We start from the raw sequence: 15,432 nt of genomic DNA on the forward strand, positions 1-15,432 counted from the left end.
ATAAAATTTATATTAAACTATTGGAAATACATTTTTAACACCTTTTTTCTAAAATGAAATTTAATAAAAAATCAAAAAATGTACCGGGTACTTTTTAACTGTTTTACCTGTTTTTAAATTTTCATAAAAATGATTATGATAACTAAAAATATAATGTTAAAAATATTAAATTTTATATTTTATATTAAACTGTTGGAAGTACATTTTTAACACCTTATTTGCTTTTTTTCAAAGTGAAATTTAATAAAAAATCTGTAGATACTGATAAAAACGTACCGAGTACTTCTTAACTGTTGTATCTATTTTTAAATTTTCATAAAAATGATAATGATAATTATAAATATAATGTTAAAAATACAAAATTTAAATTAAACTATTGGAAGTACATTTTTAACACCTTATTTGCTTTTTTCCCAAATGAAATTTAATAAAAAATCAGTAGATATTGATAAAAAAGTACCGAGTATTTCTTAACTGTTGTATCTATTTTTAAATTTTCATAAAAATAATAATGGTAATTATAAATATAATGATAAAAATATAAGATTTAAATTAAACTATTGGAAGTACATTTTTAACGTCTTATTTGCTTTTTCCCAATTGAAATTTAATAAAAAATCAATATATATTGATAAAAAAGTACCGAGTACTTCTTAACTGTTGTATCTATTTTTAAATTTTCATAAAAATAATAATGGTAATTATAAATATAATGTTAAAAATATAAGAATTAAATTGGAAGGTACATTTTTAACACCTTATTTGATTTCTCAAATGAAATTTAATAAACAATCAATATATATATATATATATATATATATATATATATATATATATATATATATATTGATAAAAAGTACCGAGTATTTCTTAACTATTGTATATATTCTTAAATTTTCACAAAATAATAATGATAAATATAAATTTAATATTAATTTTTTGACACCTTTTTTGCTTTTTCCCAAAGTTAAAATTATCAAAAAATCAGTAGATATTGGTGTAAACGTACCGAGTACTTCTTAACTGTTGTTTCTGTTTTTAAATTTTCATAAAAATAGTAATAATAATTATAAATTAAATATTAAAAATATTAAGCTATTGGAAATACGTTTTTGACACATTTTTTTGTTTTTTTCCTCAAATGAAATTAAATAAAAAATGAGTAGATATTGGTGAAAGAGTACCGAGTACTTCTTAACTGCTGTTTCTACTTTTAAATTTTAAATTTAAATAATAATCATAATTATAAATTAAATATTAAAGATACAAGAACTATTAGAAATATATTTTTGACACCTTTTTTGCTATTTTCCCAAATGAAATTAAATAAAAAATCAGTAGATATTATTAAAAGAGTACCGAGTACTTCTTATAAATACAATTTTTCATAATTAATTATTTGAACTGACCTAATATTCCCTGTATTTAACAGTTTAGAATTCGGTCCCCATCGAAAATCCCGGCTCATTAGTCCTGAATGTTTGAGTGCCGTCGAACGCGAAACGACATTAGCATAAATATGCGGCACCGAACACCTTCCAGCAACCTGAAATCCGAACCCGGTATCGATTATTCCATCGTCACTCTTGCGGCTTTCCTAGTTTCTTGTTTTTTAGCGCAGAAAAGTCGCACATAAACTCACCTCAATTTCCCTATAAGTGCACCACGGAACAACTACTACAAATTGCGACTTGTAACCTTAAACGCCGGTACCGGCCGATTTATGTGGAACTACTGCGGTACGGAATTCAGTTTAAACGGCTCGGATTAAAATTGGTTTTATTTAAATGTCACAAACGATTATTTCGCTTATTTGCATCGGGCCAGATCCTGAACATAAATCAGGCCGATAATGGGCCGAAGATAACGTGTAACGGCCCGAATTTTCTGTACACGTGTTTTCTATTAATACCCGAAAACACGATCCGTTTCACATAAAACCACGGTTTTATAGTAAATAGATAAAGCGCATTTGCATATCTGAACGTCGCACAGATGACGGACTCGCCTCTCTCCAGTCGGTTAATTTTTAAATCGGGATTCGCCTAAAACAACGTTTCCGCCGTCGTCTGCCCATTATTTCGGACGGCAATTTTCGGGGCCTCTCGACAATTTGGGGATTTGTTGATTTGTTAACGCGTATTTATAGTGGCGATGTATTTTTAGGGGGACAATTAACATTCCTTCGGCGCATCACAGAAATATTAGATATCTGCGTGTCTTGATAACACACCGCGAACCGGACTAAAAAACTTGATAATTAAACAGTTTCTAATTGCACGCGCAATATTTCATCCGTCTCTCCGGAGTTCGCCATTAAAAATAATTAAAAATTCCGCGCCGGTTTAATTACTTTAGCTCACCATTAAATCATGTTGTGTTTTGTCCCTATCTAATACATATTTAGCAAACTAATTAATAGATATTATTTATTGGTAATTAAAACGGATGCTTGAATTTTCTCGGGGCGTTATTTATTGTCGATAGAGTGGTACTCTGCAATTAGCAGCGGTGCATGCCCACGTAGACATATTGTGGTTCCAGATGATTTACGTACTTGCATTTATTTTTCCTCCATTCCCTATTAATTTATTAATGAAATTTCATTCAACGCTTTTATATCTTTTAGTCCGGTAAATTTATTAACACCGGTATGAAATCAAATCCCGAGATATTTGAAATTTTCCCCGTAAACTAAGAACCAGATCGAATGAACGAGAGAGGATGTAAAAGTCAGTTGTTTGTTTCTATTATAAGTCTTAAGTAAATTGTAACTGATTTTGTTTATTTTACGATAAACGCTTTTATTACAGTAATCTGAGATTATATTTTAAACATGTTGATAAAATTATTATTTAGCATCATGTACTACTTACTAGTACTTGTATACTGGGTGATAAACCACAAACAAACAATATAACATGGCCGAACATAATTACCTGTGAAAGTAGCATCGAGGCGAAACCAAATAATTACAATAAAATCAACCCTCCCACATTCACCTGATTTCGGTTGGCCCGAAAATGGGTCCCCCCATTCAAAGATCATACGATAGCACCACTAATGATCTCAACCCCATGCGTTTCACAACGGCTTATTAAACTATCATTTACAGTGGACTATAACGCCATTATTGAATGAAACTGGCATTTGACGGGAATATAACGTCTGTTTTTCGGCCTGCGGCCCAAGCTGGATCCATTTTGGACCCTTTGTTTGGAAATTGGCGGCGCAGTTAATAAAACGGCGGCCAAATTAGGACAATTAAATGGTCGGCAGTCATTTCAGCTGTTTTTCACCACAATCAAAGCGTTTCACAGCTATTGAATTTAATTAAAATCTGTGAATCATAATTATTTAAAATTATTTTGTTTATCTTATCTTATTGGGTAACACTGTATTGTATAAATAATAATAAAAATAATTTGAATGTCAAATCGGTACACTTTTATCTTTAAAACTAAATCAAAGTTGATCACAATTATCGTGTCAAGTGTTACTTACTTACAAATTAGTATTGCATATGAAAGTAATAAGTAATTTCTAGGTGACTAAGTTACTGTCCAAGGTTTATTAATATTCAAAGCCAATATTGACGGAATACCTCCTGAAAACCGAAACCCGAGCCGTGCTAGACAAAAACCCCGCCGAACGGGATGACATTTAGCAAATAACTTATAAACCCCGGTCATGTATCACCCGATAATGGTCGCAAACGTGAGATACTGTCCCGAAACCCGCTAAAAAACAAACGACCATTGTTATAAAACACGGTGTGACAATAAAAATTCAATTTCTACATTCCATTTGGTCGAAGTCAGAGGAGGCCGCGGTGTTGGGGCATGCAATTCTTTTTTGCTCCGCAGTCGTCTGCAACACTTTATAACGTCTATAATTAGTTATTGCAAGAACGACAAGCCTGGACTTTACACTTGTTGGTTTCGTAATGATTGCTGGTGGAACGTGTGTTTTTAAAATGTAAACCACGTCAGTTTTTTTTTTTTGTTGTTGGTCTATGTACTGGATGAGAACGGTATTGGTTCTCCAAAGACGCCCGTTGACGTGCATCAAACCGTTCAGTGGGTACACATGTCAGAACAAAAAACACCGAAATCAGTGCCGTTGTTTGCGCTAACATCGATAAACGCGATAAAAACACTTTTTTTATTTCGAGAATCACAAAAATCGTGTTTGTTCTCGTCCAGGCTCACCTGGCCGAACACCAGCCCGATATCAGGACGGTGTTTACAGAGATTATCTGTGATTGATCGGTGTCGACTTTTGTCGGCACGCTAAGGCGACATCACAGACACCCAAATGGCAAACAAATTGCCATCGACCGAGTCGATATAATTTTCCACACATCCCACCACGATCTCGGTGAACTCTAATCAGTTCAAAATGGCGGACACTTGACATCCATCGGCACAAGCTGTGCAACAAGTATGTACCAATGATTATCTTCGATGATCAGTTTTCTACTCCAATATGGACGTTCTAATGATGCTGGAGTACCTCGTCTTCCTTAAACTGGGCACATTTCGTTTCCAATCAGCACTTTAATTTAATGATGTGACTCACAATCAGATAAGTAGATATTAATTAAAATGGCAACAAGTTGAATGAAATCAAGCTAGTGTCTTTCTAATCCTTCCCTCCAAATAAATGCATAAAATTAAAGTAAAATTTGCTCTGGACCTAAATCTAGTCTTCCAATATGGGTTCTACTGATTAAGATGTACTCTATTTTCCTTAAACTGACTAAATTTCACATCTAACACCTTGGTGACATATGATACAGTTTAACAAAGTCCAGTTGATGCCCTTCTATTGCTTTCCTTCAAACAAATGAGTAAAATTAAAGTAAAATTCTCTCTGGACTTAAATTTAGTCTACCAATATGGGTTCTACTGATTAAGATGAACTTTATTTTCCTTAAATTGACCAAATTTCACTTCTAATTCCTTGGTGACATATGATACAGTTTAACAAAGTCGAGTTGATGCTTTTCTATTGCTTTCCTTCAAACAAATGAGTAAAATTAAAGTAAATTTCTCTCTGAACCTAAATCTAGTCTACCAATATGGGTTCTACTGATTAAGATGAACTTCATTTTTCTTAAATTGACCAAATTTCACTTCAAATTCCTTGGTGGCATATGATACAATTTAACAAAGTCGAGTTGATGCCTTTCTATTGCTTTCCTACAATCAAATGAGTAAAATTAAAGTAAATTTCTCTCTGGACTTAAATCTAGTCTACCAATATGGGTTCTACTGATTAAGATGAACTTTATTTTCTTTAAATTGACCAACATCCACTAATAATTTCTTGGTAACATATGATACAGTTTAACAAAGTCGGGTTGATGCCTTTCTATTGCTTCCCGTCAAACAAATGAGTAAAATTAAAGTAAAATTCTCTCTAGACCTAAATCTAGTCTTCTGATATGGGTTCTACTGATTAAGATGAACTTTATTTTCCTTGAATTTTCCAAATTTCACTTCTAATTCCTTGGTGACATATGATACAGTTTAACAAAGTCGGGTTGATGCCTTTCTATTGCTTTCCTACAAACAAATGAGTAAAATTAAAGTAAATTTCTCTCTGGACTTAAATCTAGTCTACCAATATGGGTTCTACTGATTAAGATGAACTTTATTTTCCTTAAATTGACCAACATCCACTAATAATTTCTTGGTAACATATGATACAGTTTAACAAAGTCGGGTTGATGCCTTTCTATTGCTTCCCGTCAAACAAATGAGTAAAATTAAAGTAAAATTCTCTCTAGACCTAAATCTAGTCTTCCGATATGCGTTCTACTGATTAAGATGAACTTTATTTTCCTTGAATTTTCCAAATTTCACTTCTAATTCCTTGGTGACATATGATACAGTTTAACAAAGTAGAACTGGTGCCCCTCTATTGCTTCCCTTCAAATAAATGAGTAAAATTAAAGTAAAATTCTCTCTGGATCTAAATCTAATCTACCAATATGGGTTCTACTAATTAAGATGATTTGTTTTCCTTAAATTGACCAAATTTCCCTTCTAATACGTTGGTGATATATGATACAGTTTAATAAAGTCGAGTTAGTGTCTTTCTATTGTTACGATGTACATTGATGAAGTGAGTCAAATAAATATTAACAAAAAAATAGCAACAAGTTGAGTTGGAGTAAAGTCGAGCTGGTGCCTTTCTAACGCTTCCCTCCGAACAAACGAACGAAGTGAAAGTAAAATTCGCCAAGGACCAAAATCACTCGACACGGTCTCGTTAGTCACCAAAAACAGCGCAGCCACTCCATAAAGCAAACTTCCCGCGCGACCATTTACAACGGAACACGGCCGTCTGGAGAACGTCGTCGCAAGTTGGCAGCCCTGTAAAAGATCGATCCCGGCACCGTCGTCGTGAGAATCGCCGCAGGACGAGACGGAGTCCTGCTGTTATGAAACGCGTTCTCGCAACGAATGGGAGAAGGTAGAGAAAAAAAAACACGTTGCGCGAGGCGAGATTTCTAATCTGTCACCTGAGCTCTGAATTATTCAGGAGCGTTCGACGCGCCACTTCATATCCGATCTGTTTTACTGGAGATGTGAGGACGGTGAAATGAATAGTCCATGTCTTTTTTTTTTCTCCTCGTGCCAGATTCACTCATATTTATTTTATCGCCCTTTAGGATTTCTGCGGATCAAACAATTTACGTCACATCCATCTCCTTTATTTTTCCCATCGAGTTTATTGAGTTCACCGGGCAAATCCTCGGAACCGAGTCGGCAAAAAATTGACCGAACAGTTAAACCACTGTGTATCCGAGAACTTAATATTTTCCAACTCAACGCGTCCAATTAATTCCGCGCGTTTGATCCCGCCATCGAGACCCGTTCTAACGACACGCTGTTAACACAAAAATAATAAAAATACCCCGTTGTTTTATGGATTCATTACAAGACCAGTCTAGCTCTACGTGCAAACATCTCCCTTTCGAAGCTCGCTCCCATTCATGACGCTCAGACGTCTTCTGCACTCGCACTCGCAAGTTGTTTTTGTCCTTTGAAGGTTAGCAGTAAATGGAACTGCCGTATTTGAGCTAAAATGGCCACCGTTCCGGTTCCCTGCTGCACCAAACAATATAATAAGTCACCGTGCATGCAACTTGTTAAACAACAGAGGCGAACTTCGTTGTTCGAATCGCCAACGCTGTAATTTCACTAATCAATGCCGCCTTTAATTTGTTTGTTTTTTTATCAAATTATGGTAATAACGAAGGACAGACGCACACGAACTGATCGTATCCTCACTGGAAGCGATATAAAAAATGTGGAAAAAATGACAGTGGCTCATAACGGTGTTAATAATTGCTTCAGTAACTAGTTGACGTGAGGTGTGTGAGGCTGGCGAGTACACCTCACGTGTTGGCAAAGCTTAGATTGTAGATTGTTCCTGTAACTGCCTTTTCTATTAAACCGTTTTGACAGATTTTAAATTATCATGTTCAGTTTCAAGCATGCAACGCTTCGATCCAACATAATCAATTCTCCAAATTGACCAGAAAACTGCAACATAATCCAATTTACATAAACTTCGGGATTGATTGCTGTTGGGACGAAAATCCTTCCCAACTAAAACATAATGAATATCCTAATTATGTCATACTGCGTGCCAATTTATTCAGTACGCGTGACTCAAAAGACAGCAGTCTGCATTCAAATCGAATCCCCATATTTTTTTATGATATAATTCGCAACAGCTGTTGGCGTTTGCGACCCCTTTCACTGGGAAATAATTAGGGTAGGCGTTAAGTGAGTCAAAACGACGTGTTCATTGAATAGGACCCCCTAAACTGAAAGTCTGCAATCTGGCCGCCCCCCAAGTCTCCGCCGGAGATATGATTTCGAAATCCACTTTATATAAGTGTCGGGGTATCGAATCCGGTCTATATTTATTCTGGGAGCGTAAATCTTTTTGCGGAAAGAAGCGTTGGGGAGAACCCACTGCGACGCACAATGGTCTCGGGGTACACCCTCAACAATTTTTCCTACAATCTGTGCATTTACGTTTCAATTTTTGTTGCGTTTAGAAATTGGTTAACATAAAAAAGTGTCTTGTCCAACTGTTATATAAAGTAAACACACCTCATGTGGACTAAGAAATTGTAGTTTTTGAGCTTATTTTACTTTAGAAGTAACACATCTATTAGTTAGATTCACAATTAATTTTGTTCCTTATTATTCAACAATTTAACACTGGAAAGCATCAACGACTCAATTTCCTTCCGACCGGAATAATTTTTCGGAGGCCTGTGCGCCGGCTTTGGTGTTATTCGAGGGGTGAGAGAGCCCCCGTGGGATGGCCCCCGGCAAGATGGATGGTTGCTTTCGCGCCTCGTGCCTTTACTGCCTCGCCTATAAAAAAGCCCCATTCGCAAAACCGCCACCGTCTAAATTACGGTCATTATGGTACACAGTAAACATTCAATTGATACTGTTCGGCCTCTCTCGGCTCTTCCACGCTCAAGGAAATTCGTTTTTAGCAAAGAAAAAAATATATATAAGAGGGAAGCAACTTGTTGAAATTGGTGGGAAATGAGCAATTACTTACGGTGCACCGAAATTTTGAACACCAGTTGCTTACAAATTAATTCGTTTGGAATTATGGAAAGCTGCCTAGTTTTTTATGTGAAATATGATGTTTAATTTTAGAACGCATATATTTGTTTAAACTGTTATGTAAAGTTATTGCATATTAGAGTAATTAATTAGTTGTTGGTACTTTATAGAATAAGTTGCCGTGTGTTTGACTTGGTTTAACGTTTCTTTGTTGTACTCGTATTTAGTTCAGAATGACCGCATTATTTATGCCGTTCGTTTTGTTTTTTCCAGAGTAACCCATACGCCTTAAAAGATGCTGGTGGTCCAACTGATATGTCAGCGTGGACCAGTGCCGGATTACAACCCACAACTGGTTATTACCCCTACGACCCGGCGTTGGCTGCATATGGGTAAGTCAAATATTCATTGCTAAAAATTATTGCTTAATGGTACTCGAAACTGAACTAAACTTAGTTTATTGGAAAGTGGAAATGGATTTTCGTGTACGGCACGCGTGTCTAATACGACCATTCCAAATGCGTCACGTTATTTTAGCGTAGAGAAACTGTGAGTTAATACAGCGGTGGGTTGTTAAGGAATTTAGCGAGTACGTAAATCACGGGCGAGATTATGTAGTTTTGTGGCTGTTTAATGACCGGCAACATGGAAATTTATTGGTTGAACGACGTACGTGGAGATATTAGACTAAGGGTTAATTCAGCTGAAACTTTTAGGTCTTTGAAAAATGTTGAAAACTCACAAATTAAAATGTAATTGGGATATCGAATTATTTTAAGCACCATTAGCTCATTTTAATGTTGAAATATGCAAATGCCAAGAATAAATTCTCTTAAGTAATTGCCACATTTATTACTTTATAATTAGAAAGGAGCATTTGCGACATTCAACAAAATAATCATTAATCTCGCTTTGAATTTGATTTTGGGCGTCACACCAAAGCCGCAGAAAAACAAAAAGATTAAGCCCGAAATAATTACTTGAAAGTTAGTTTTTATTGGGTGTTTTTAAGGCCCGTAATTCGCCGGAAAGTGCATAGTTTTTCGTTAGCCGGTCGGCGGAGCGAGGTGCGAAGTGATTTTATCGTCGAATAAAGGCATCGATTTCCTGCGAAACTTGTAGAATTAGTTGGGAGGCCGGATTCTTTGTGCGAGAGCCGTCAGATTGATGCATCAGGGCCGGCTTTTTCCCGCCGCCCTTCGCCACTCTCCCCCACAACGCCGCCGTCGAGCGGGATTTGATTACGGCCAGAGTGGTTTCACCCCTATTAAGTTCGCTACTTTTTCCCCATGGACAAGGGAAAGGCGGCACGCCGACGTCAATAAAACGGAAAAAATAAAGTTTTCCCCCCGATCTCGAGACATTATTGATACACTTCCGCTGAGCGGGCACTTGTGTCAGCCTTTTCTCGACACAAAAAATAATTCGAATGAACCGCAAAAAATCTCCACACGTTTTGTCCGGACAACGTTTTTAATGAAACTTCCCGAATGGCAAAACAGTTATCAAAGTTAAAAGGCCACCTGCGACGGAACAATGACCAAAAACGGGGGACGGAGAAATTCGGCGGTGAATGAGGGAATAAGCGTAACCGATTTTATCGTCGATAAATACAAATGGTGCATTGCGATGGCAGCCGTCGCTACGGCCGCCGCCGTCGTTGTTCAGGTGGTGGCGCGGCGCCGCATTAGAGCGCCAATCAATATCGCTGCTCCCCGTGCAGCCATTTTGTCTTGGCTCCGGTCTAACCCGGAATTAGCCGCAACTAAGCTCCGTTCGCTACAAATCGCGCGCCTTTTTTTTTTGCTGTCGCTTTCGGGACCGTCGCCGCGCGTCGATTTATCGCCACATAAAAGTGCAATTAGGGCGATACGGAAGAGAGAACTGGTGAAGGAGATGATCAAGTGAATCGACTTGGAGATTGTTTTTGGATGTAGATTTATAAACGCACTTCCTTCCTTCAGAGGTCTTCCATTTCCACTTCTTCCTGAGCTACAATTCTTCTGAAAAAACTCAAGTGAACTAGTAAAGGAGATGAAGATGTATGCCCATTTTCATCTTCAACATTATTCTCCAACATCAAACTTTCTCATCACTTTTCCTTTCTGGGCGGCGTTTCTCTTTGACATCCAAAACTTTCAGTTCTTTATGTTACGTTGTCTCCAACGTCCATGTCATACGACGACTCGCGGGAATGAAGGAAACGCACGTGAACGTGGCTACATGCAATTATTTGTGGGATTAGCGACAATAGTGGCTCGACAACAGGAAGGGAACACACCGGCATGTCCGCTGATATATCGCATAGTTATCCTGGGTTTCGATCTGCCCGTGCACTTTTTTAATCGTTTGTGCAACGTTCGGTGTGCATGAGCGGGACAGTCCGCTTCGCCGTGTCACGATATGATGCGGAAGCCATTGTACAATAGTTAATTAAAATTATATCATGTATCTGTGGTATTTTTTTCTCTTATGATTGATGTTTCTTTTTCAGTTATGGAGCCGGATATGATCTGGCGGCCAGACGGAAAAACGCCACGAGGGAGTCGACGGCAACGTTGAAAGCGTGGCTCAACGAGCACAAGAAGAACCCTTACCCCACTAAAGGAGAGAAGATCATGCTGGCAATAATCACCAAAATGACCCTCACCCAAGTGTCGACGTGGTTCGCCAACGCACGAAGACGATTGAAGAAGGAGAACAAGATGACGTGGGAACCGAAAAACAAAACCGACGACGATGACGACGCTTTAGTATCCGACGGAGACGATAAAGACAAGGACGACGACGACAAAAGAGACGACACAGGTAAGACTCTTGAAACTAATCCGCCCTCAAACACCGAGTTCCCTTTCAAACCAAAGCGCTCTCGCAGATAATGCCACATAATCCGCACGGATCCCCCGCCAAGACAGACATAAATAAAATCGAGTTAATTGATATTAAAGAGCGTGACCCGTAATTCACTTTTGGGGTGGATGCGTTTCATTGCGGCAGAGGGAAACTGAGAAGGGCTCGTCTGGCTCGATTGAGGGGGAACGACCGGCCTTTCATCCCCCCATTGCCGCCTATTAACGCCGAATTAAAAATTTAGGCCTTAAATGGGGCATCCCATCAAGGCGCTTTAAGGAGTCAGGAATTGCCTGATTAAATCGTTATGGGGGCGCTTGACGGGGTCACTGGATAAAAATTACGTCGTTACGGAAATTTCATTGGTATGACGTTTGCTCAACCGGATTATGAACGATCAGGCGTGTTTGACAAGGGGGTTAAAATTATAATGACATTATGTGTTGTCCCATAAAATTTAACATTTAAATTAATTTCTAAAATAATCATTACATTTATTCATTTACATTTTTTATAGATATCCACGGTAGAATAAAGTCGGAACGCAACGGCAAAGACCTTGACGACGACGACATGACCGACGAAGACAGAAAAGATGACCTCTTGGGCGGCAACATGCACCACATTCTCGGCAACGGCTTTGGCATGAAACCCGAACTGAAGAACACCGACTGCGGCGTACCTCTACCACCCTCCAAACCAAAAATCTGGTCGCTAGCAGACACCGCCGCCTGTAAAACTCCACCACCACCTCCTCCATCGCAGAACCAACAGTGGTTGGGGAGTAACGGATTCGCCTTGCCTAGTTCCCGTTACGGGGGCAACGGAGGTGGCGGATTCCTGCCTAGTCACTGTCAACAGGGTTTTCCCGATGTGCAGACGGACACACCACCTCAGACACCTCCCAACATGAAACTACCTAGTGTCGGGCTTCCCGGACAAGGACCATGCATAGGAACGGGTTCCGCCAATGGCGCCTATGGTCAAGGAGGATTCTTGGGTGGTTTTGGCAGGCTGCAGAGTCCGCAGCGGCCGCCTCCACCTCAGGGCGGACAGATGACAGCTCCCACCAGCGACAACGCAGCCTTCAAACCGTTTTACAAAAGGTAAGAAGACTTTTCAATGAGTTATTATTTTTAAACACTCCATGCTGGTCCAAATTATGTGAAACTGTAAATTACACCTTATTTTAATTCGTTTTAAAATTTAAAATTAGTGGACGGCTACTTTGTCATTCCAATTTTAACAGTGTTAAATGTTTGGTTTATTTGAAATGTCCCATTGAAAATGAATTATGGAGTAATCCCCTCCTTAATTCATTCAATAAATCACACAATCTGACAATTCTTCAGTCGTTTTTTATGATACTAAATCTTTTAGATAATTGGGGCACACTGAGAAGTGCACGTGGTGCATGAAAAACATGTAGGAATTCGTACCATTTTTCAATGTGTGACATATTATAATGTTTTGGACCGTTTTAATATGATTGTTTTTTCGGGAAATGTAAACACTATTGTGTAACCAATGTGGCGGCTGTTTTCAGTAGAGATTAATGGCTTGCAATTTCCTAAAATTAAAATTAGTTATTGGTTGCTTTCAGTTTTCATATAAATTCAGTAACCGTTATGAAATAACCTCTCAATTTTCGGTCACAGTTTCGGATATCTGAGTATCGAGTGTCGTTGCGTTGGTGTCAATGGTGGAAGACTGTCAAAGTTTACTGGTTCACTTCGTCCCTTTTTTCGTTAATCTACCTGTACTCAGTCCAGCGATTGGCCATTTGTCTTTCACCGCGTCCATATCCGGTTTCAATAATTAAAGCCTTATCTCCGACTCTATCCGAGGCACTAATTCCATTTTTTTTTGTTCCTTCGTTCTGTATGAACGGAGGGTTTGTCACCGGTTTGGAGACGCGGTTGAAAAGGATGGTTTCATCCGCTAGATATAGGTAAGTGCTGACACAGAACCGGTCTAAGCGAGTAAAAAATAACAAGACGGTGTTGGGTCTGAGTTATGGGAACAACTCGAAAACCGACACATTTGGGAATTCTAACGGAATGGATTCACTTTACTTCTGATGAGACTTATTTTTACTAAAAGGAATTGGAAGATTTTAAAGCCTAATTAAATCTTTAATTTGGGCATGTTATAAATATTGAAATAAATTACATTGAAATGAACTGATTGATTGGATGTTAGCTGGTACTGAATTGAACTTTCTTCTGTTTCTTGTCCAACTCTTCAATCAACCCATCAAAACCACCTTCAACCCGTCCCTGCCCATTGACAAAGACAATCCACCGAAACCCACGCACCACCACAGAAAAACACTGAAGACACTGACTGGAAAAAAAGTAAAAAAAAAAACGATCGCGAGTCAAGTGAATGTGGTTTACTATCGGCACCTCCACTGACATTGACAAATGAACCGAGATCGGTATCGTTGAATGGGGTCCCACTAACTGGGTCCATCCACGGGTTACTCAATCGGATGCATCACCCGCTGATCGACCATTGTCTTAAATCAATACACACCCTTCAAATCACCGGGTCCGGTCTAACTCTGTTTTTATAATAGACTCTCTCTCCTTCCTGAGTGCGTTGTTATTAAATGATGGTAATCTTCTAACGGTGCATCGGGATGCGTTGTGACATAATTTGGATCAAGTTTGATGCCCCCTTTAATAATTATTGACGGGTTTAATTGATTTCCATTTTTTTGTTTCAGTTAATATTGGATGAACGCGTGCGACAACCTGCAAGAGAAATACAATCGATGCAATGTGGGCAACGTGCAGTAATTATAAATATAAGTGTGAGTGTGTGTGGACTGAGGATTAAAATCAACCGGATACAATCTGTTTGTAAATTTGTGTAAATGCATTTATTTATATCTGTGATAAACGAGACAAAAGAGCATGTCGTCAAGGCACCTTTTTCGGAAACGGGACTTTTCTCTAAGCTAGAGGTAGTTTCTTTTTCAAAAAAACAAAAAAAAAATTCTAGAAGAGATTGCTGGGCACTGTGACCAATGTTGTTGGATGTTTTTTTTTTCGTACAATGTGATGTGATGCTAGACGTAGGATTTCTTGTTTGTACCAGGGGAAGTTTTTTCCACAACACAAAAATGTTTCGAAGTCATGGGATAGCGTTACCTGCTTGCAAAAGCCACAGTTTTATCGCATAACTTCTGGATGGTTATTCTCAGGTTCTCCGATAGAAACAAGAAATTATGTCTACTGTTACAAAAATGTTGTTATTTTGAAATAGGGCAACATCGCAATGTTTGTAAATTATTGTGAAAATCACAAGTCAGACTAGTGTATTCTCAAATCACTTTTTATTGTTAATTTTTTATTCATTAGAAGAATTGTTGTGTATAAAGAATACCATATCAAGGATTATTATAAAACTAACATTATTTTGTTGGCTTTAGCCTAAAGTTGTACATTATTTTGTCTGTTTGTAAATAGATTGAATGTATTATAGATATAATTATTATTATTATTGTCTTAATTAAAATATTAACAGAGAATTATATTAAGACTGTGTTTTATTTTCATTTGTTCCACTGCTTCCCCTTTCCACCTCCCACTATCCAATAAAATTTTATATTTACCAACTTTTAAATTAAAAATATAAAAATACAATTACAAAAAATAACGTTGAATTTTAATTTAATTAAAATAATCAATAATCACCAAATTTATTTACACATGTGGAAAGAATATCAAGTTTTATGGGAATTTAAACAATTTTAAGGTATCCCATTAATATCAGATTATAATGTCAATGTAAAACTAGACACTCCATTAATTTTTCCTTTTAAATTAATTAATTAATTTATAATCCATAAAATGTGCTCTCAGACTGGTCAATTTTATTATATAAACATATTTTAGTCACAATTAAAAATGGATTTTATAACTCTTAGGTAAAAATAAAGAAATTAAAAATTAATAGAGAT

The 15,432-nt window shown here is 37.4% G+C and overlaps 1 protein-coding gene across 2 annotated transcripts in view; it reads left to right on the forward strand.

Annotated features, from left to right (window-relative positions):
* The window catches only part of LOC109601021 (homeobox protein araucan), a 72,020-nt gene extending 57,011 nt beyond the window's left edge, over nt 1–15,009 (forward strand). For both annotated transcript variants that reach the window (XM_020017223.2, XM_020017224.2), the window contains exons 3-6: nt 8,886–9,004; nt 11,107–11,420; nt 11,980–12,568; nt 14,194–15,009. In XM_020017223.2, coding sequence (XP_019872782.2) covers nt 8,886–9,004; nt 11,107–11,420; nt 11,980–12,568; nt 14,194–14,197 — 1,026 coding nt within the window. In that variant the 3' untranslated portion in view covers nt 14,198–15,009. The remainder of the gene's footprint in view (nt 1–8,885; nt 9,005–11,106; nt 11,421–11,979; nt 12,569–14,193) is intronic.
* Nucleotides 15,010–15,432: the final 423 nt, after the last annotated feature.

This window comes from Aethina tumida, chromosome 2, assembly GCF_024364675.1.
Source record: "Aethina tumida isolate Nest 87 chromosome 2, icAetTumi1.1, whole genome shotgun sequence".
NCBI lineage: Eukaryota > Metazoa > Arthropoda > Insecta > Coleoptera > Nitidulidae > Aethina > Aethina tumida.